Below are 24,046 nucleotides of genomic sequence, written 5' to 3'. Positions count from 1 at the left end.
GACTAATACTGTTTGTGTGTGTGTGTTCTCAGGTGAGAGAAGGAGCAATGTCAGACCTTCAGACTCAGTTGAGAGAAGTGCTGAGGGAGAACGAACTGCTGCGCAGAGACGTAAGAACACTTAGACTCGTGCACCCACGCCTATGAAGATAAATTCATTTATAATGCAACATATGATATCGTCTGTTTGTTTCATTGTGACTTCCTGTGGGAATTGCTGTTGTAAGATTATAGCTATAAGGAGAATTTACTTATGCAAACAAATAAACACATTTATTAACATGAAGTCACTGTGCTTGATTTTGTATTCTTACAGCTAGAGGCCAAAGAGTCCAAGTTGAGTTCTTCTATGAACTCCATTAAGACGTTCTGGAGTCCAGAGCTGAAGAAAGAGAGAGCGCTGAGGAAGGATGAGGCCACAAAGATGGCTGTCTGGAAGGAACAGTACAGAGTCGTACAGGAAGAAACACAGGTAGGGTATGATGTGTGTGTGTGTCTGTGTGTGCTTGTTTATGTCTCTGTGTGTTTCTGTGTTGCAAAATCTAATACAGTGATTCATTGTTTATATCCCTGGACTGTCTTAGCTCACTGCTCAGCTGAAGAACAAATTAAGACATGGACAGAGCAGTATGTCAACTTTAATATCCTATTTAGACTTCAGTTATTTCCCCCATCATTTCAGCTCATCCTGGATTTGTAGGAAGTCTTTATAGTTGTTGCTTTAGACAGCTTTTAGCCTCAACTAGCTCTGACATAGCTCTTCCTCTCAGTTTAGCCCTATTTTCTTAATGCTAAAATGCTAAAGAAATGATATCCTGATAATTTTTCTGGACTGTTCTGGTGGATTTGTCTTGCTGCTGCAAGGCATCAGCGAAGATGAGTAAACAGATGAAATGGGTTGCTTGGTTGGGGACTCCCAGCTGTCTGTTGTTGCTGAAGCCATCTGGATAAGAAAGAGATGCAGTTAGTCTGGCAGCAGGCTGAAATATTACACAAGTGATGACACGCAGACATGTGCACTTGCAGTCACTCACACTAAGTAACACAGCATGGAAGATGCTAGCAGCAAAGAACCAGCAGTTTAGAGGTACTTCACAACGCGACTAACTGAGAAGACACGAAGACACAGTTTCCCCTGTTGACTTTCTCGCTCTCTCACTTTCTTAAACTTTGGAAGAGTTTGTTGCACTTAAGGGAACACAATGTGTTGTTGTCAATTCACTTAATATTTTTACTTTACCTATCTCTGTCAGCTTCACTCCACAGGAAGAGGAGGTCAACTCAAAGGGAAAGGAGAAACTAGCACAACCATAAATGACAACGCTAAGCAATGACTCTAAACTGAACTGAAAATAGAGTAGTGAAAATAAATAGGGCAAATTATGCAAAATTGATTTTTTCTTTTGCTGTTTATTTATCTTGATACTCTTGTCCAATTCAGTGCATTTATAGACTTGAATAACCAAGCCCAGTGTGAAAAAAGTTTGGATGCTGAATAAAATGTAAATAAAAACAGAATGCAATGATTTTCAAATCTTATAGCAGAAGCTGTCAGCTGATTTTAATTCGATGGGAGCAACATGTCTCAAAGATGAGAGATGGAACAACAACAAAAAGATGGAAAAATAAGCAGCTGTAAGAACATTTTGAAACAAATTATGTTAAATGGCAATAGATAGAATGCAATAATCTGGAATAAAATGCATCTATAATTTCAGAATAATGTTCCTCATCTTAGAATTGCCAAGACTGTGAATAATTGAAAATCTAGAGAAATCTCTGTGCGCAGGGATGGAGGACAATACTTAATTTTGTATGCCTGTGGCATTCAGGCCCTCAGATAGCACTGAATTAAATAACAGCCATGATTCTGATGTGGAGAGTACTGCACAGGGTCAGGAAGACTTTTAGAAATCACCGTATGTGAACACAGTTCACCGTGCCGTCCACAAATACAGGTCATGCAAACAAAGTAGCAGCCATGTGTGGACATGACAGAAACACTGCCGTCCTCTCTGGGTCAAAGCTCATTTAAAATGGACTGAGGCAAAGTAGTCAGACAAATCAAAATGTGAAATACTTTAGGAAAAAATGGACATTGCGTCCTCTGAGGTAAAAAGGAGCGACACCATCTGGCTTCTTATAGCACTCATTTATCTAATGGTATGGGGGACTATGGGTGCTGAAGAGTATATACATGTTTTAGAGCAACATGTGCCATCCAGATGATGTCTTTTCACGGAAGGCCTTGCAAATTTCAGTAAGACAACACTGAACTGCATACTGTATCCAATACAACAATATGGCTTTGTAGTAGAAGAGTCCGAGTGCTGAACTGGCCTGCCTTCATCCCAGACCTTTCACCAACTGAAAACATTTGGCCTATCATAAAAAAAAAACACAGGACAAAGAGGACGAAGGACTGTTGAGCAGCTAGAATCAAGAATAGGACAACATTCCCAAATGTCCAGCAACTCTGTCCAGCAACTGGTCTCCTCAGTTTTCAGATGTTTGCAGACTGTTATGAACTTTTTGAGATGTGCTGCTTCAATAACGTTGCTTCAAGATGATCTTATTTGTTCCTTATAATGGTACATTTTCCAGGTTATATATGTTTTTGTGTTCAATTATGAATAGATTAAGGGATTATGGGATTTATAAATTGTTGCATTCTGTTTTGTGTTTACATTTTATGTAGAATCCCAACTTTTTTGGAATTGGGGTTGTATTTGTGTGTTGCGTTTTGTTTTGCAAAGAAGGTGATGGTATGTCTAGGTGGAGTTAAACTGTGTCTTAGGATGTTTTTAAGTGTAAATGAGTCATTCCAGGATTTGGTGGTGGCAGCAGACACCTAAAGCTTGTAAAGATCGTTGTATCTGTACTTAATGTGAAGACAAGGCTTTATGCTTGATTGGCGAGCTAACAGATGATGTCACATTTCTGTCATAGTGGTGTCACCAGTTCCTAAACCTGAACTGATCACGTCATCCACTTTTGCTGATACAACCATGCCTGTGACGACTGGCCCATACTAGTTTGTCACATTGGCAATTTAACACCTGCTCTGATCTCTGCATGCGTGTGTGTTTGTGTGTGTGTGTGTGTGTGTGTGACAGGCTTTGATGTTTAAATGCGGAAAAAAAGTGTAAAAGGATTTCAGGTTGTGAAATTACATCACCAAATATTAAATCAATGTAAGAGAAATTTCAGCCAGTTTCACAGGTGTTGGAACATGTGCGGTGTGTGCGTGGCTGCTGATATGCTCAGTTTAGATGTGTGTTTTGCGTGTCCACATTAATTCAAAGTGGTTCAGTGTGTGAGAATAGATCAAACAAAGGAGCACATGATAAGTTGATTAATCTATCATGTACTTGGCCAGCTGCCAGCCCACACTAATCCTCAGCTGCCTTCACACATGCACACACTGCTTTGTGCATGTGTGTGACTGTGCTGTGCCATAACAGTGAGTGAATGCACATGCCAAGGCATGATCTCTGTTATTGGAAAATATGTTCTGTACGCTCACCCCCCCCTCTCCTTTCACTTTCATTGCCGTTCTTTCCTCCAGATAAATCACACCCATTTAACACAATCCGTTTCACTGCCTGCTCTCGCCGTCCTGCCACTTTCTCTTTTTCTGTCTAATTCTTTCAGTGTTTTCTGGCTTTTTGTTTTCCTCCCACTCCCATTTTTCTCCCCTCTTAGTCATTCTCCTTCTCTTCTATTTCTGTCATCACATGCTAAGTCAGCTTTCACATTCTCTTTCCACCCTCCCTCCTGCCGCTCTCTGTCTTCGCCATCATCTTCGTGTTAGAAATCGAATTAAGTTACCTCCCAGTAATTTTGGGATATGTGAGTTCGGAGACACACGCACACACATGCACAGTGGCTCACGCCCCTGCTGAGGAATGCTCATCTCTTCTCCACCCTCTGTGTTTCCTTTCCCTCCTTTCCTCCTTACTTATTCACCTCCTCCTACATGCTCAGCCTTCTATCTTTACCTCTGTTCCGCCAGCTTTTTCTTTATCTCTTCCTCTTTTTTCTCTCCGGACTTCCTTGTGTCTTGTGTCTGACAGACAGCCTTGATCTCATATGTATAGAGGCAAGATCCAATTAATAATATAGCTTGAACATATATATTTTGAACATGTGTGCTTTATTTAGTGTTAAATCATGCAAAGCTTCACATCTCACTTAATTCGATGAGTGTTTTTACTGCTTTCTTACATTAAATTGACTTATGATTGGAAAAAAATAGAGCAAAAATACTAAAAAATAAGCAAAAATCTTTTTAATAGGCTTCACAGAGGCTTTTTGTGTGATGATGGAGTTAAAGGGGTTCTTTTAGTGTGACATTCTTAAAGATTGTTGAAGTTAGGATTTTATTAGTATAATATCAATACCGATGCTCTTGGTACTAGGGCTGTCGAGATACCAATAACAGTAGAATTACACGATTCTTGGTAGTCAGTTCTATACCAAAACAAAATGCTTATCCTGTGTTCTTAAGCATAAACCCTGCTATTATGCCTAGCACTTGTGGCTATGCTAGCAATGGCTACTCAGCAAAAAGTGCTTAAACCAGCATGACTCTCCTGTAATGAGGTAAATCTTTCAAAGACTGTTTTCCTGTCTAGCGATTGAGAAACACACAGCAATGTTAAACAAACTCGCCTAACACCGGAAGTCAGCTGTGTTATAGGAGGGATAAAACTTTGTTTGTTTGTCCTGGCTTCCATCTGTACCTTGGTTCTGGTACAGGTACCAATTTAGTACGGGTTCTCAACACCGATCCCTAGTCGCTCCAGAGCTCTGACAAACTCACAGGGGTTTTATGTGTCTTTCAGATGAAAACAAAAACAAATAATTTGGACAAATACAGGAAATTTGCCAGGTTCCCAGTTGAATCAAATGAGAGGCTTTTGTGTCATGTCCATGCTGAGGTTTAGATTATTATTCTCCTGCTGTATTCTCATTTGCTTTATATTGTTTAATTTTCTTCTACTTGATTGCTCCCATCAAATTATTCCTCCGTCTGCTTATTGCTGACACCCTCTCAGTCTCTTCTTCGCTAGCCTTACCATTTCACTCCTAGTATGGGACTCCTCTTCCTCTTCTCACTCTTCACCCGTGGAGCAGGTTTTCCACAGAACTCGTTTCAATAGAATAGACACACCATAATCTCACAAATCTATTGATCTGCATACACACGTCCACTCTGTTCAGTGTTGTCTGTCTTACTTGTCACGTTTAGTGCTCGGCCTTGCTTCACTTTCTGAAATGTGTTTAAGTGTGCGTGTTTGAGTGCGCTCACCCGATTTGTTCCACCCCTTTGATCACAGTAGGTAAGTACAATGTTTCGTGCAGGAAGAGGGGAGAGTGCGGGAAAAAAAATGATGAAGGAATGTTTGGAATGCACAAGGGAAGCATCACTTTCCCTACTTTCTCCCCATCCTTTCCCTCTCTTTGTTAATTTGTTTCATAAACAAAGCAGTTTTATCTTTTTGTATCTCTTCTCCCCTGTCACGCTTCCTTCAGTTTCCTTTAAAAAATATGTGACTTCACACACTCACAATAGCAGTTAGTATTCATGGCGTCCAGCAACTCAGCATCATAGTTTCCATTTGTTGGTGTTCTCTCCCAAAAATAAATCCGTGCACGACAGAAAAAGTAAAAAAAAACAGAGCATGCTGCTATTTGGTCTGCAGTCCAACCTAAATAATCTGATTAAGGTTTAATGCGATATGCACGTTGTGCTACACGTTGTAATTGTTAACAGGTTTTCCTAATTTTAAGTATACGAGTCTTACTGCCTGTTCTACGCAGTTTGTCCCAGTGTTGAATCACCCCGTCTGAACAATGACCGCTCTGTCTGTCCATTTCTGGAGCTGCTAGATGCAATCTGTCATCTACTGTACTCGCGGCGAGTCATGTGACGTCAGAAGCAACATGTGTGAGAATGTGTGTGAAAGACACTCAGAGAGAGAAAGACTGTGTGTATGTATGAAATAGGAGTTTTCAGCCTGCTTGTTTTTTGATAGCAGCCTCATGCACGTGTCATGAGTGGTTGTGATTATGTAAATGTGTGTGCGCGTGTATGTGCTGTGCTCTCTTTATTTATGTGGGGTGTGTTTGTGTGCATTGTCATTTGGATGTATGCATCTTTTGTTGTGTTTGTTTGCTGGATGTGAAAGAGAGTACCATGAGGGAATCTGTGTCCTTGTTGGCAGGCTTATGTGCACGTCAGTACAATTGGGCTTTTGTGTGCACATGTGTGTGTGTCTGTGTTTGTGTGTCTGCGGAGGCACAAAATGTGTATTGTTGTGTATTTGTATTTGCATATGGGTTAAGCGTATATACAAATCACGCACATTGACACAGACTTGCAGGTGCATATCTTGCAGAGAACGTCTACTTTCTCTGTACTTTCTATTTTTATTTTGTGCATATGTCTCTACTTGCATGCAACAATTTGTGGGTTTTAAAGAATTGGAAGGCACATGTCAGTGTTGTGATGGTGCAAGTATGATTGTGTGTGTGTGCGTGCACGCTCACCCATGTGTGTCTTTTTGCTTTGGCTGCCAATCGCTTTTATACTGCTGCACTGTTTTCAATCTTTTCAGTTATTTAGCTTCATAGTTAACGTGCTGATGGGAAATAAAACTGTGTGTGTGTGTGTGTGTGTTACTGTAGAGAGGCAGAAAATGTTTTTCCCCCCATCATAATATATGAATTTGTTTGCATGCCTCTTCTTACAATTCATTTAATGTTGTCTAAGCATTGTATGTGTTGCATTTTGGTCTAACTTGAAGCCATAGGTGCTGTTTTCTGTTTATTTTTGGAGAAATGAATCTGTGAACGTGTGAATGAGGCTGGATAAGTAAGAGGGTAATTCAGACAGGCAGTTGTGCACAGTTCCCGACACACCTGGGCGACATTTTCCCTTCAGGTGGAGGAATAGAGGAGATAAACAGAGAGGAGAAACAGAGAAGATGGTCTTTCTTTCTTGTTTCTTCTGTCATTTTTCCTTTTCTCTTTTGCCCTGAGCAGCAAAGATGGATAGATAGAAACACAAACTGGCACTTGAGTGTATTTTCCACTCCATGAACATGGCAGTAAATCAGGCCTTCAGGTTAATGTGTAAATGGATGGTGCCACCAGAGCCGAGGTCTCTTCCCTCACTGCGGTGGAAATGTTTTTCTGAATCCTCGATAAAATACATTTATGAATTGAGAGCTCACTAAATAGAGAACAAGGCACAGTTTGAATTAAAGGTAAAACATCAAACTAAGAGATATCCTTTGGACTTTAGCCTCTGTGCTGACTGATTCAAAACTTACGCTGTAATCATTCCTCAGCACTTAATGTTATTACACCTAGATTTAAGTTTTAATTTCATTACTCCAAGCTGGCACTAAGACTGTCCTCATGAGCTCAAATGAGTTCAAATCCAATAGAAACTGACGTCGCCAATTGTTTCCTGTGTTAGATTTCCATTTACTGCACAGAAAAGAAAAATGTTTCCAGTAAGAGTTTCTGTGCCAGCTGGCTGTGAAAATGCTTCGCCTGGCAATCTGTATGCTGCCGTAGATTTAAAAAAAAGAGGGGGTGGATAGTGAAGAATGGATCAGGAAGAGTGCATTGAGTAAAGATGTATAAAATGTAGCGAGTCAGAGGGAGGAAATCAGGAGAGTGGAGGATAGATCAGCGTGGAAGCAGGGGGGTGAGTGGTGAAAGGAGAGATGAATAGCACAGACAAATTGGGCTGAAGATTGCAGATGAAATGTAGAGAAAGACTGATGGGTGTTGATGTGACAGGAGAGAAAGAAAGAACAGACTTAAAAGTAGGTGATGAAAAAGAACGTTGGGATGTGGGAAATGTATGTGCATGAATAAAAAGTAAAATAAGATGCTATAGAAATAGTTGCACTGTACTACTTTCCTGTCATTACTGGCCCTTGATAAATATTTCTTTCTCAATAAACTAGATACCTGAGTCTTAACCACATGTAGCGCTATGAGATGGGGGGGGCAGATAAAACAGAAGAAGAGGAGAAATTATGGAATTATGGAGAGAGTCAAAGAGAAAAAGCAGAGCTTGAAGACAGATTTACTCTGTAAAGATTTTGTCCAGGAGTCCCACCTGCAGCCCTTCAGCCCTGTAATCTCCGGTGTCTCTTTCTCTGTTCGCTGATTCAGTCAGTCAGCTGAGCTGGTTGGGTATTTCTGTTTGGTTAGACACAAAAACAGAATAACTTGTTGATAAGTCAATGAAATTTCTTCTTCCTATAATTAGCTTATTATTTTGGTACTTTTGGTTTCAGCTCTATTTGTTATGGTAACATTAAACTATAAAGGCGATTTCTGTGATCTGGAAATATTAGAATATCAATACAGCAAAATCGGACGATTGAAGAGGTTATAATGAAGCCAGGGCTTTAACCAGATTAAATCGAGTGTAGCGTTTGTTCAAGCATGACATCAGGTCAAGCTCAGTTGCAATCCCAGAAGATCATCTCAACTCAGTGGTCGCTGATTTCAGCTGATGGCTCAACTGCTACCCTTCTACACACCCTATTGGTAAACCTCACATAAATCGTGGTTTTGGTCATGTTGCGCCCAAATAATAATGTCACCCACATCCGCGTTCCCATTTATACTCTGTGCCATATTCGCCTGCATGGTAGGTTTTGCCACTTGTCTTAAATCTCTGTAGTAGTGCTGGTAACGAAATTGCACATGATCTGGGAATCTTTGAGCTTCTGCACCAATATGTCATTGAAAAGCCAGTAAAAGCCGCCGAAATCATATAACCCTGTCTTCAGCCATGCCACCACAGCCATGCCACCCACATGAGGTTATAAAAATTTATAGGAACACAATCGGCCAAAATTACACCGAAGCATGATTTGTGCCTCTTCTGAGGGCATAGCATAAATGTCTCTTTAGCCTGGCCACAGATGTTGTGCATCTGTGAGCTGCTTTGCAACCCACCTCTAGCCCCACTTTTCCTTCCCTGCTGTCTCACAGTCAGTGGCATATCTGATCGGATCCAAAATGCCACAGGGAGAGTGCTACCATGAACTAGAAAGAGAGATTATATTTCTACAATATTAACTACTCTCCACTGGCACTCTATTAAATCTAGAATTCAATTTACAATCCTTCTCCTCACATACAGAGACTTGAATGATCAGATCCATCATATCTTAAAGACCTTTTAGTACAGTCTTACTTGCAGTCCCTAGAGTTTCTAAAAGCACATTGTGTGGCAGAGCCTTAAGCTGTCAGGCCCGATCAGGCGACCCTGAACCATCCCTGTTTATTTGCCACTACCGCATGCCATTAACTTTTGTGTTCTCTCATCTATAGTTTGTGTTTTGTCCTTGTCTCTCTGCAATCTCCTTATTTCTTTCTCTTACCCCTCACCTCCCAACCGGTCATGGCAGAGGCCTGCCCCTCCTTGAGCCCTTTTCCTTTGTTTGGAGGGCTTTTCCTGTTAAAAGGGAATTCTTCCTTTTCATAATCTCCAGGAGAATGCTCACAGTAGATCTTCAGATTGCTGAAGGTTTTTTTTCTAACATTGCAAAATAAAGCTCCATAACTGTTGTTGTGGTTTGGTGCTTTATGAATAAAACTGAATTGAACTGATCATCTGTTCTGCTCCGTTCTCACTGCCTTACGCTTGCCATTTATAGATATAGAAGAGGGCATGTGTTGCAGATGGAAATATCAAGCTTTTTTTCACTATAGTGGTTTATATTGAAAGCTGTTCATTTGGAAATAAGCACAGCTAGTGTAAATGCAGGAGAATTTCATAATAAAAGCAACATGTTAAATTGGGTTTCATACCTGATCTCATAGTTTTCCTTTGGTTTATATTGCAAATAGTTTTGTGCAGTTTCAGGGACTGCATATAACCATATGTCTGTTTTTTTGTGTCTTTAATTTGACAAGTACAAAACATTTTGCAGTTTCAAGAACATTATTACAGATGGTCAAGAACCAACAAATAAGACGTTGCTTCTGGAAGGTTTTCTTTAAACACAGTGGAGAGATTGATGCTTGACTGAGAGGATCTGTGTGCGGATGGTTGAGAGAGTGACTGTGATACAGGGTGCTTGTGGAGAAGACAGCAGGCAGGGCCAGTAAAGTTTTAAAAAGTCACTTCTCCACATGCAGTGATGATGATATCTTTGTCTCTATCCTCTCTCCTTCTGTTGTTTGCAGTCTGTGCCTTTTTCCATCCTCTGCATGTGGACTCATGACTCATTATTACTGCTTTTTCTATGTGTGTGTGTGTGTATGCTGTCATTTTGCATGTGCAGGTTTATGTACTTGTGTCAGACGGTCGCACCTTCTACCTTTTGAAGTCAAATAAATAAAACACTATTGCTGCAGTTATCCCAGCATTTGTGTGTGTCCTCCAATTATTGTGTTGGGAGAATTTTGTGTGTGTGTGTGCGTTTTTCACACACGAATGCTCATCAGTAACAGATGGTCCCCAAACCTGTGTGTTTATTTAGTGAGGATGGAGAGATAGGTGAGAGAGAGGGATGAAAGGAAGAGGGAATAAAGTAAATAAAGAGAGTGATAGCAGGGCACCAAAAAACAGATGGACAGAGGAGAGGACGACAAAGGTAACAAACGGTGAGCTAGAAAGCACAAGAAGGGTTTATATGCATGTAGAGAGTAAACTGTAACTGAAAAGAGAGCAAGACAAGCGAAAGAGAAAAGGGAGGAGACTTGTACACTCAGGAGTGTTATAAAACTTTAACTTCAATGCAGAGACACGGTGAAACGGCACTCTTTCCCCATGGTTTTCTTTTCAGAAAGACCCAGTGTTCGTTTTACAGTGGAAAGACAGAATGATCTGAAACTGAAAAGAAGCACAGGGTCAGTTTTCTCTGCTTTCACACAAGGCTGTGATTTTGCAAATTTTCCCTCTCACTTACCCTCTCTGCGTTTTTGTGTATGTGTGTCCCTGCGGTAGCCATGTCTTTCCTTATAAGGAGTGAGTTTGGGAGAAGTTGATGGAGGAATGGACAGAATTACAGTACAGTCACTCCCCCCACGTTTTCTTCTGCTGCTTGTCTTTTTTCCCTCCAGTCTGCCTCTAAAGTGACTGTATGATTGAGCTTCTCTTCTCTTCTCTTCTCTTCTCTTCTCTTCTCTTCTCTTCTCTTCTCTTCTCTTCTCTTCTCTTTCTCTTCTCAGAAGCTACTGATTAGGGTCAACATATAACACATATATATACTCCTGCCTTTTCTGTCTTTTCTGTCACACATACTTATTTCCGTCCTCATTTTTTCCTTTTTCTTTTTTTAATAGAGTCATGTAATAATGCTGTTTTTGCATTCTCGTGGATCTTCCAGATCTTCTTCTTTGCATTTTATTTCATCCTCTTCATTATGTTCCACCACCTTTATCCTCAGAGAAAGAAGAGAGGGAGTGTGTTAATCTGCCTGTTGTCTAATGCCTGAGTGGGCGATTCTTTCAAACTGCTCACGGTCATTACACACACACGCATGCACACAAACACACACACATACACACAGCATGACCGCTGCCTCCAACATTATGTTGTCTCCTGCATATGTGTGTATCTCTGCGTGTGGGCATTATCATGCGTCCATCCTAATGTGTGTGTGTGTGTCGGTGTATACATGTTTCTGTCACAGTGTGTCTTTTTGTTAAGGGGGAAGCATGAGTCACCCAATGAGTGCAGAATAAGCGAGGGATGAGACGGAGGAGTAATAACGAAGGGATGGTTAATATTGAACGACAGATGAGCGGTGGCCGGAGGGAGGGATGACGTTGGATGGAAAAATTGTGACTATGCGCACAAATGGATTTTCTTTTCTCCTCTAACCATGAATAGGAATTATGTAGACTGCTCATTAGATTACAAGACATCATTAATTTATTTGTCTATGATTTTGTTTTAATCGACTCATTCATGTTCTGTTTTAAGCAATGAATTATATTTCAATGCAAACATGCAGCACCAATCCTACACAGCACCAGTGTATGCCCCTATCATCATGGGGGGGTCCCTCACCCTCACCAGTTATGCTAGTGAGACAGGTTTTAAATAATCAGGTCCCATGTAATCTTGAAGACCTCATATTACCATATCCCCCTCATAGAGTATTTAAAAGTAAAATGGGAAGCAGAGTCTTCAGCTTTCAGGACCAGCTCCCAGTTTGGATTCAGGAGACAGAAATCCTCTGCTTTTAAAATAAGACTTAAAACTTCCTTTTTTGATAAATCTTATACTTTGGGCTGGATCAAATGACCCTGAAACATCTCTAGTAGGCCTAGGTTGCTGGGGGCTTTGGACGATAAACTGAGTGTGTCTTCATCATTTACATCTTTTCAGTTCTCTATGCCTTTACACACCACTTTGCATTTAATCATTTTTCCTGTCTCCTTCCACTCAACCCGAACTGGTCGCAGCAGATGGCTGGAAGTCACTGAGTCTGGTTCTGTCAGAGGTTTCTTTCTGTTAAAATGAGTTTTTCTTTCCCACTGTAACCATAGGGGGGCTTGTCTGATATGTGTTATTTTATGGTGTTTACCTTACAATATAAGGCACCTTGAGGCGACTGTTGTGATTTGGTGTTATATAAATAAAATTAAATAGAATTGAATCGAATATTTTGATATTTTTGTTAAAAAATACATAATCTGACATCCTTGGATCTCCTAAAAGAGCAAATGAAAAGCACAGGTGATAGTCTGTGTTCTGCTTAGAACATACCCTGTGTTAATCTATGCCGTTATATTTTTTAGAGGTTGTGATTTTATGTAAACTTGGCTTTTTGAGTAACCCAGGTGCTGATGTGCATGTAAATGCAGTCATGACAGCCTCTATAGATAATATTTACAGTAATCATGACATTTAAGGAGTTGCCTACTCTCACACTAAACATTTCAAACCACTGTCCTCCAATGTGTTCACATAAGTGGATTCTATCTGATTTATACATTTCATACGCAGCTTCAGCTCCTCTGAGGGAGAGATTTATCATCTTGATTTGTAATCTCATTTTTTTTGTCCCCGTTTAGATTTTCTTCTTTTCTTTGCTCTTACGTAAGTTGTTTTTGCAAAGAAGAAAGAAAGAAAACTGATGCAAAGTGAAAGTAAAAAATTTACTTATTTTCAGTAGCCATGACGCGTTGCTTTGAGTAAAGTTTCTTTTACTTCTTCGTGATTCTGACCATACGATCAAACCGAGTTGGTGTACATGTATGCATGTTTGGTGCATACGCCCCCATCCCCATGAGAAATCAGGAAGTATTTGACAGGGTCAAAGGTGATAGCCACAGATGACTCAGCAGAAACTGAGAAGAAAAACAGAACTTTCTCTCTCCTCCTTCTGTTTCTAACAAACACAGTTAACAGTTTTCTCCCTTTTTCCCTTTCTCCTTATCTCCCACTCTGCTTATGTTATTTTCTTCTTGCTTTCTATGATATTTCCCTCCTTTCTCCCTCCCTTTCTCCTGTTCTGGCATTTCTCAGCACTACATTCCAGCTGTGTGTGCGTTAGGGGGAAGGCAATAACACAAACTCTGCGCGCATGTGTGCGAGTGTGCACGCGCTCTGTTTCTGAATTGTTTGTGTGTAACCTTTGTGCTTCTGTATGTTCATACTGTATATGGTTGACTTTAATGGAGAGGCACATGGATTCACATTTGCGTGAGCATGACTGTTTCCGTGACTCTGACATACTTCTGGGTGCTTGATGTGAGTGTGTGTGCGTGTGTGTACGTGTGTGTGAATGTGATGCATGGGTTCATTTTATTAATGCTTGAATAGCACATGAAACACAGTACATACTATTCAGTATTATAATAATGAGCATAGTTATTTGTGTTTCTCTCTTTTATTCCTTTTGGCATGCCAGCTTTCCCCTGTATTCTTAATGTTGCCCCCAAGTAATTATCCTGTCATAAGATACACTCAACTGACATTTTATTAGGAACACTTTGGCCCTTTTTCCTTCTGAACTGCCATAATTCTGAATGACATAGATTTTGCTCCGTATTGATACAGTAGGATCACATAGTTGCTGCAGATTTGTTGGTTGCATATCTATGATGCAAGTCAGCTGTTCCACCACATCCCAGAGGCAATCTCTGGGTCTGAGACCTGGTGACAGTGGAGGGCATTTGAGTACAGTGAACTCAGTGATATGAGTTTTGAGGCATGGGACATTATCCTGCTGGGAGCAATCATCAGAAGATGGGTACACTGTGGTGATAAAGGAGTGGACATGGTTAACAACGATATTGCAGCCTGACTTGCTGATGCAAGGCAGGATGGTGGTGTAGATGTTTACTCTAAATGTTGACTTTACCATCTGAATCTCGCAAGAGTAATCAAGACTCATCAGACCAGGCAGTGTTCCTCCAGTCTCCAGCGTGTGCAAAATGCCACAGTTTCCTGTTCTTAGCTGACAGAAGCGGCACTCAGTGTGGTCTTCTGCAGCTGTAGCCAGGCTTCAAGGTTGTGTTGCATACCTTGGCTGCATTTAGTAGTTATTTAAGTTACTGTTGACTTCCTATCAGCTGGAAGCAGTCTGGCCATTCTCCTCTTACCTCTGACGTCAACAAGGTATTTTTACCCAGAGGACCACCGCTCACCGCTCTTTTTCTGATCATTCTCTGTAAACCCTAAAGATGGCTGTATGGAAATTTGTGTTAACCTGCAGCTGAACAGGTGTACCTAATGAAGTGACCAGTGAGTGTATATATCAGTTAATTCGTAGGTTACCATTATTTGCCAAAGCAATTTATATAGCAGAATTAAATCACTAAGGTGTTTAAGATAGAATTAAAAATTGTTATGTGTCTTTTGAGCAACTAATCAATCAGTTAACTTAGTGTGAACCCTTTATTTAAAGCACTTGAAGCTATGGTGCGTTTTTATTGGATATGGGTGGGCCATTGTTTGCATGTCAGAGGTAGGAGTTAGAGTTGGGATGGAGGAAGGAGGATTAAACCAGAGAAAGAATATTTGAGTGAGGAAAGGGATGCTTTCTGTCACTCTCTGTCTGGCTCTAAGTCTTCAGGGGAGTCCTAGAAATGTCAGCCTCAACCGTCAGATGTGTGTGCGTGTGAGGAGCTTTTGTATGAGTCAGCAAACCGACCCACACATGGTGATACAATAAAGAGAGAAAATGATCAAGACAATAAAGATGTTCACCATCTTTAATTTGGTTCAGTACAAATGCATAAACTTGAAACAAACCAGAAGAGATGCTGCGCTGGCTCTTGTGTGACATAAAGCAGAGTACAGACAGTTGCTACAGTATTATCTCATTACCTTTTATCCAATTTTTTGTGTCTGTTTATACGAGCATACACTATGTTTGTGATCACTATCAGCTGCTATTTCCTTTTCCTTTCTTCTCTTTCTCTTCTTTTATATCTAGGGATTGTTTCTTTTTGTCTCCTCACTAATCATTTTTTTCCTTTTTGCTTGAATTGTTTCCCTTTTCTTCGTGAGTGTTCAGCAATCATAGCTGCAGGGGAGCGATAGCATCTCATCTTTTCTTCTTTTTTTTTGAACCTTCTAACTTTTACATCTCCTGTTTACTTCTGCTCTCACTCATGTGCATCTCTCTCAGCGATTCGGTACCTGTATTATTTTTATCTCTGGAAATACTCCATGACTAGTGTTGCGATGACCTGGCCGCTGTTCAGGTTGTTTGTGACGCATTTTAAAACAGCCTGGGGACATCAGTGTGACATCATGCATGCGTGCGCACGCACACACACACACACACACTTTTATAATGTGCTGCTTTTGTGTGACTAAGACGTAGCCATGTCACATCATCTCCTGTCATGATGGCTGTGATACTTACCTGACAGGAAACTTTTAGAACACATTACAGAGATGACACACATATGCTACCTCAGTTGGTCTGTCAGCTACTCACATGTTGGATAAGCTCGATCTTGACCTATTTTGTGCATGGTTTTGAATCAAAGTCTAATGATTTACTTTGGGATTTCTTCATTTGACACACTCCAGTTTATTAATTACAGATACATTTTTGTAGATATTAAAGCTCCACCCACACTTTTACTATGAAGAACAACTTTATTATTTCATTGACGCATTTCAGCCCATGGCCTTCATCAGGGTCACTAATAAAGTCGATCCTTACACTACAAGTGCTGCTGACGCTTTAAGCTCGTCAGACTTTATGCTCTTCTCTTTGAAGAAGGTGAAGTGGTGCTAGAAGCCTCTACTCTGTTTCTAAGATACACTTTTTCAAACCTTCTATGCTCCTCCGAAAACTGTAAACACCCAATTTTCAGAGTACATCTGCAAAACATTGGACTCTTTTGATAAAACTTAACAATCAAATCATACTTGGTTGAGTTATGCTCAAAGGATCACACACAGCCTGTAAAAGCAATAAACTACTGAGCATTCATTACACAAAATACCAGAAAAATGTTAAAACAGCACCACAGAAAAAACTCACACACACACACACACACATATCCATCCATCCATCTATCCATCCATCCATCCATCCATCTATCCATTCATGCATCCATCCCTCTTGTTCTCCTTATCAGTTGGGTTGCTGTGGCAGCAGGCTAAACAGGGTACTCTACCTGCCCTTCTACCCAGCCACACTTTCGAGTTTCTCCTAGGGGATCCTGAATTATTTCCAGAGATATATAGTATAATCTGCAGGTTGTGTCTTCTCCCAGCTAAATGTACCTGGAAGACTACCAAAGGAAGGTGACCAGGAAACGTCCTTGTCAAGATACCTGAATCACCTCAAAAGGCTCCTTTTGACATGTAGGAGCAGTGGTTCTATTCAGAAATCTCTCTGGATGTCCGAGCTCCTCCTCATTGCATCTCTGAGGCTGAGCACAGCCACCCTACAGAGGAAGCTCTGCTGATATTCACAACCTGATTTTTTGCAGTCATTTTTAGATTTAATAACCACAAGACAGGCTTGGGACACATATGAACTGGTAAATTGAAAGCTTTGCCTCTCAGCTCAGTGCTCCCTTAGACGCGACAATCTTGCAATCTAATCTTGCAATTCTACAAAAATAACATACACATGCATGCAGGATACAGGAAATATTCAAGACTGTGGTAAATCTGCTGAGACTGGGTTTTATTATTTGTCCTGCTTTACTCATACTCATGGAAAAATATAAAACGAAATAGTCCATATTCAGGTTTCACATGCATTTTAGAGCTCATAAGACCCGTCCATGTCTATTATTGTGAATGAATGAATGTGTTTGTTTTGACATTTTTCTCACACAGCATAATTTTGCATAAAGAATTCAATGAATCCAGTAAACATTACAGAATGTTGCATGAGAAAGATGTGAAAGTAGCTTCTGCTATGAGTAAGAAGAAGCTACTTTCAGCTGCTCCTTTATTCACGAGGGGTTTTCACAGCCAGTAGTTCTGCATCTTTTATTTGGCAGATTTTTAAACCAGATGCCCTTCCTGACACAACCCCAAAGGGATTCATGTCTCCTCTCAGGGCTGTAAACCACCACACTATGGAGCCACACCACAAGCACAATATGCCATCCATCGCCATTCCAAGAACAGGAACACAGCCTGTCACCAAGGCTCAAATGTTAGCTCCTCTGATTCTCAGATTATTTCCAGCCATTCTTGTTATAGATTCTTATCTCACCTTGCTGACTGTGCACAGGCACATAATTGGTAAGTGACATCAGAAGTAAGAAGGAATAGTGTGAGGTAGTTGTGTTTAAGAAATTAAATCACTGTGTAAAATCTTTTTAACTGAGTTTAGAGTTTTGCAGTAAGTGTGAAAATTATGTGATTATTTAATATATTTATTAAGTTATTTAACTGCACAAGGAATGGTGCATTTCAGTTCCAGTTCAGAGTATGATATTTTTGGGTTGTTTTATTAACAGTTTAGAAAACTTGTAATATGCCTTTAAAAAATGAGCAATCCCATTAGGGATTCATTCATTCAGCTTTTCTTTACCTTTTAATTCCTAATCCCTCACTGATTACATTGATTTAAATCAAACATGAGGGAACATTTTACTACAGGACTACTGCTTGTGCATTTCTGATTGGTGTATTCCTGCTGACGATCTTGACGCAGACAACTAAAAACCTTAGCAAACAGCAAAGGTCCACAGTCTGGTTAAAACTGCCTGCTCTGTTGCATTTTTTTTATCCTTATCAGACTTGCAATGACAACAGGATGAGCACAGCAGGCCAAAGGTCTTTGCTTTGCACTGGTGAGCCCCAAGAGCTCCTGGGTCACCCTGGAGATACTGTATAATCCCTTCCAGCATGTTTAAGGCATGAGGTCAGACTTCTTAAAAAGGAGGTGGAAAAACAACATGGAGCTGTTGATAAAAAGCCAGTGTTACGGCAGCAGATGTCCCAGTAACCTCAAATTACCACACACACCATTTGGCACACAGTGAACCAAGAGCCATTGGGAGATCTGGAGGAAAAGGACCTGCGTTGTTGTGGATTGTTTTACATTGTGTGGTGTTAAAGAAATCCCTGTTCCAAAGGTTACTGTATAGATGTGCTTATTGGTATTCTGGTGTACAGTGAGGTTACAGAGACAGAGTGAGTTGGGGAAGTAAGCTGATCAAGACGTGTGACACTTACATACAAAGATGCACAAAAGGAAGGGACGGTATAGAAATCAGTGGGTTGAGTATGGTTTGCATGTAGGTGTCAAACAAAGACAAAAGTCATTAGATTGAAGTGTCTGGTAAGCAATAATAGTTACACAAGAGCCACCTATTCTTTCCCTCAGTACTGTGTAGTTTAGCTTTTATAATCAGCAGATTAGGTTAGATTTAGATTAGGTTAGGTTAACTACAGTAAGAAAGATTGATTAATAGAACTGATCAACAAATCTTTCAGATCTCTGCAGATAGGTCTAGTTGTACAACAGTATGTGGGATGTCAATAAAATTTAGCAACTTGTAGCAGTGACTTATAAAATAACCATTAGTGAAGCTAAGAAAGCAGGTACAAAGTTAAACTTATCTCAACTTTGGACCGAGCAAGCGAAGTGACTAGCAATAGGTGTAAAGGATTATAGGTGACATTAGACAGTCGCTATGATGGACATTGCGCGGTCTGGAATATCCATTATAGCAATCGCTCACTCTTTCATTTGTAAGCTGAACATCCCTGTTTCCCTCCCACCAGCATCTTCAGTGCACCATCCAGGCTTTACAAGATGAGCTCAGAATCCAGCGCGATCTCAACCAGCTCTTCCAATCCGATTACTCCGGCCTCGGAAGCCAGCCCATTTCCCCTCAAGAAATGACAGAGGAGAACTTCTTGCGCCTCCATGCCGAGTATGAGAGGCAAGCCAAAGAGCTCTTCCTCCTGAGGAAGACTGTTGAAGAAATGGAGTTGAGGATAGACACACAGAAACACACACTAACTGCCAGGTAAAGATTAAAAAAAGACAGATTAAGTGTAATTTGTTAAGGTGTGATTTCAGTGACCTTGTCTAAAGCATGCTATTAACTTCCATGTTTTCTTGTTTACAGGGACGAGTCAATCAAGAAGTTACTGGAAATGTTGCAGAGTAAAGGCCTGTCATCTCGGGCAACCGAGGAGGATCATGAGCGAACGAGGCGACTGGCCGATGCTGAGATGACCATCCACCAATTGGAGGGTCTGCTGGAGCAAAAAGACAAGGAGATGCTACAACTCAGAGAGGTGTGTGTGTGTGTGTTTGTGTATGTGTGTCACTGGCAAAGAAGAAACAATATGCAATCAAGTATTACCATGTGTGCAGGGGAGAGTCTTTGTGCATATCCAGATGTGAATGTGTTCACATCAGAGTGTATCATATCCAGGCAAAGCCCTTGGCTTCTTCCACTCTTAAGTGCGCACTTTATCCCAGTTTCTCCACTCACGTTTCTTTTTTCTCTCTTTCTGCTGGTTTAACGTCACACTCACGTTCTTAATACAAAAGTCCCCCCTAGTGGCAAAATGTTGTCAGTGTACGACATCCATCCTTTCAGCACACACTGCCAATTTCAGTGTGGCAAATAGTCAAAATATACTCTTGTGCATCTTTTTAGCTGCATTTTCAGCAATAATTCACAAATATTTTGACTGACCTATATGTCCTCTTGAAGATTAAGAGATCTGTGATGCACGAAATTCTGCTTTTTCTGACATTACAGGTTTGCACTTGTTCATATCTGACTATAGCAATAATAATAGTTATATCAACTTAAATTTATGTAGCACCTTTAAAGACAGAGATTACACATGCTGCAACAGGTGAACAAAGGCAGAATGCTCATAAAGTAAATTAAAACAAAAAAACAGGAGAAATATGCAAAAATGCAAACCACCAATTGTCAGTATAAATGATAACAATAAATAACAATAAAATTAGGCTTAGGTGATTCTAAATTGCACATAGGTGTGTGACTGTGAATGTCTGTCTGTTTCTCTCTTAGTCCTGCAGCACACAGGACTCAGATTGGTGACCCATTCCGGGTGTGATCTCCCTCTTGCCCTATGGTAGTTGGGATAGGCCATTCTCCCATGACTCTGATAAGGATTAGCAGAAGACAGTGGTTGGATGGATAGAACAATAAAAGAAAAACAGTAAAACAATAAAAAAAAAGACATGAAAAGCAACATATAAGCACACAGGTGGTAAAAACATGCAAACATACAAATAATCAAAATATAGAAGTCAGCTAAAACAAGAACAAAAAAATGCACATCAAAACATATCAGTATACTAATGCATTAGCCAGGGTGACCAATGTACAAATGCAACATAATGTTACAGGGGTGATATAAAGTCATACTTCAGTAAATGAATCACAGCAAATGATAAGACCATAAGAAAGAACAGTTGGGAGTCTCTGCATATTCTCTGGCTGATTTTTCGTCTCATTGCATCAGTACACTGGACAGAGTTTTCATTTTTTTGCGGATTTTGAAGATGTTAAATACAAAGCTGGAAGCATCTCAAGAGAATGAGAATAACATTTTGCAGGATCAGAAGTAAAGATTCATTATAGAGTTTAGTGAATGTTACAGTGCTAAATAATGCAAATTTCTATTGAGCAAGTCTTGCTAACTTCCTGATTCAGTGCTGACACTTCCTTTTGGGATATTGTTAATTTTGCTAATTAACAAACTAGACTGTAATGTCCTGCAGCACTATTTTCATACCCTTCAACAATGTCCCTCATGGGGATGCTGCTGTGCAGTTATTAAATAATCCTCTGCTTAAAGTACATGCAGCCTTTTAATCTAACCTCCTGGATTCTTGATTATAAGATGCCACTTAATCAAATAAAGTAATTAATCAGCGAAATCACCAAATCTAGAACCTAAAAATATTCCTCCCTTCCTTCCTTTTGTTCAGACTTTTGGAAACATGAACTAATTTTAAAGTGCTCTTTTTAGGACAGTCTTCCCTTTATGGTTACTGAATGTCAAAGGGTTTACGAATTTTTCTCAAAATTTGCTTATGACATTTGCATATATCCATATTAAATGTGACATAGTGTGCACTAGATTTTTGTTTATTGGCTCAACAGGTGTAGTGTTGGACTAAAACTGCTGGGGTCCAAGTCTGAGACACAATTGTAGGTTAAGCATGTTTTTGTTTGAAAATATAGCTCTTTAAATAACATGTAGGAGTGATCTAGACACCCACCTAACTTTCATTTTGAAACCACACTTAATATCAGTTTAATTTAGACAGTAATGTATTATTTAGATGTGTTTTGGGCTTAGAATTGCTGGAAAAATACTCAGTAGGTTTATATTTAAATGTCTTTTCAATAGCAGGAAATGATACCGTGTGTAAATTAAGACATAAAGCCAGATCGTTTCTAGATATTATTTCAATCGCTCGAAAGACATCCTTGCCATTTCCTGTTTGAAAGTTGTTTTTTGCTGGTTGGTATGTAATCAATCCTTATGGCTAGATTAGGGCTATATGTGGTCCACAAAAGTTGACCATTTTGTGCAAAATTTTCAGTGTCTTTTTTCAGCAAACTAATGGCCATGGCTGTTTTACCAGGCTGGTTTTTTGAGTGAAAGGAAAAGGAAAAGGGAAAGAGATATCCATGGATGTCTGGTACTTGGGAGGATGTAACTCTGCAAAAGTTAATGTGTTGTCATTATTTATGCCATTTATTTATCTGTTTTTTTTTTTTAATTAGTTTTAGCTAGTGATAAAAATTACTGCTGTAGCCAGCACACTTTAAGAAGTGTAGCTTTAACGTAACCCTGGCAATTATTTCATGGTTCAGGCTTTAAGATGAGATAAGATGGCATATAATTTGATAATTAGCTGATTGTTTGGTGTGATAAATTTAATTGCAATGCCATAATATGACAGGCAGTATTTAGGCAGCAGTGGCTATAAAAGCCAATGTACTTTTATATAATTAAAGCAACAAAAAATAACTTCGAAATTGAAAAAATAATGATATAACACGAGTGATGTCAGGTGACTTGTGCATGCAAAGACCGTGGACACAGGTTTGACAGTCAGTTAAGCTACAACTCCTCCAAATGACCCAGAAAAGAGGTGTTAGGTTAAGATGAGGGCGCCGTAATCTCAAAAGTAAATAACAATGGATGCAGTTTTTCAGCAGTGATTAAATTTCATAATTAAAGCTGGAATTACGTTCTTGTTTTTGCAATTGCTGTATCAGTACTTTTTCAGTGAATAGCACAGTGTGTGTGTGTGTGTGTGTGTGGGCATCTGTAGCATCCTTGTCATTGCCTCTAGCGATGGCCTCCTACTATCCCTTTCACTCATATGTTTTTATGCTTTCTGGCTTATGCATTAGCTCTCTTTGCGTGTGTCCTTCAAAGAAAAGCAGTGATGCATACACAGCCGTGTCCTCCCCTTTGCTTTCATTCCCTCCCTTGCTCTTTCTTTCTCTATTTGTACCCTTCCAACTGCACTCCCCCTTCTTTCCTCTCACTTCATTTGACTAGCGACTAGTGATGAAGTAACAGCTGCCAGACCTGCTAGACATTTTACTGCATTTTTCTTAGTAAATTGGAGTAGTGAGATAGCATGTTTTTGAGAATTTTGATGATTTTAGAGAAACAACACTCTGGACTTTGGGTTAATTTGGACTTTTAAACCATTTTATATTTTTCTTAATCCATGGATACTGAAGCTTGGGAGCTAATTCATTGAATTAACATGATTTCAGGCTGTCAGATTTGATCATTAAAATCTAAACACAGGATAAACACAGTTAGCGTCATTAGTGCTGTTTCAAGTAGTTCAAATGATGTGGGATGGCCGGGTTGATCCAGGGAGGCTAAAAGCCAGTGCTTCTCCTAGAGGGAAACCTCTAGCTGAATCTCCCTCCTTTCCTGTTTCTCCCTCGATCCCTATTCCCCCTCCTTTCCACGTGTCACCCCCTTTCCAGCCCTCTCCTACTTTCTCCCCATCACGGCATCACCCGATGCGTTCGTCTCCCTCCTTCCCTGTCCCTTCCCCTCCTTCTCACCGGCACTACAACCATCCAGTTGCCACCCCCTCCGCTTGTCCTCCCCACTTTCCCTCTTTCTTCGTTGCCTCTTCTGTCCACCCTTCCGCTCATCCGTCCCTCCAGCACTCACCATCCTTTCCTGCACCTGCTCCTCGGCCTACACCCACGGTTCAGCCCTCACTCCATCCCTTCCCATCAGTTGCTCTCGTCTCGCCTCCTGGCCCTCGACCTTCTCCTCTCTTGCCCCATCCCTCGCTCCATCCCGCTGTGTCTCCCTCTCTGTCATCTGCTGACCGTGCTGTTTGTGCCTCTCAGGAGCTGCACAGGAGATACGAAGCAGCTCCAGAATCAACAAAGACCAAGGCCCTGCAGACAGTCATCGAAATGAAGGTAAACAAATGCTAATATAATTTAGAAGTGTGTTTGTATATATCTATATACAGTGATTTAAATTTATGTCTACATTTATAGAAGTTTAATTTGAGCCCAACAATACAAATTGTTAAAAAATTATGTGGATATTA

The 24,046-nt window shown here is 40.2% G+C and overlaps 1 protein-coding gene across 6 annotated transcripts in view; it reads left to right on the top strand.

Moving 5' to 3' along the window:
• The window catches only part of LOC116309847 (ELKS/Rab6-interacting/CAST family member 1-like), a 143,558-nt gene that overhangs the window by 12,876 nt on the left and 106,636 nt on the right, over window positions 1-24,046 (top strand). For all 6 annotated transcript variants that reach the window (XR_004198664.2, XR_005608862.1, XM_039601153.1 and 3 more), the window contains exons 3-7: window positions 33-110; window positions 316-471; window positions 19,219-19,466; window positions 19,569-19,740; window positions 23,838-23,912. Coding sequence is in view for 4 of the 6 variants with exons in the window: in XM_039601153.1 (XP_039457087.1) it covers window positions 33-110; window positions 316-471; window positions 19,219-19,466; window positions 19,569-19,740; window positions 23,838-23,912 (729 nt within the window). In the remaining 2 variants the exon portion in view is untranslated. The remainder of the gene's footprint in view (window positions 1-32; window positions 111-315; window positions 472-19,218; window positions 19,467-19,568; window positions 19,741-23,837; window positions 23,913-24,046) is intronic.

Source organism: Oreochromis aureus, linkage group 17 (genome assembly GCF_013358895.1).
Source record: "Oreochromis aureus strain Israel breed Guangdong linkage group 17, ZZ_aureus, whole genome shotgun sequence".
NCBI lineage: Eukaryota > Metazoa > Chordata > Actinopteri > Cichliformes > Cichlidae > Oreochromis > Oreochromis aureus.
Note: the sequence above shows the minus strand (reverse complement) of the source record. Positions and strands in the feature narration are given on the sequence as shown.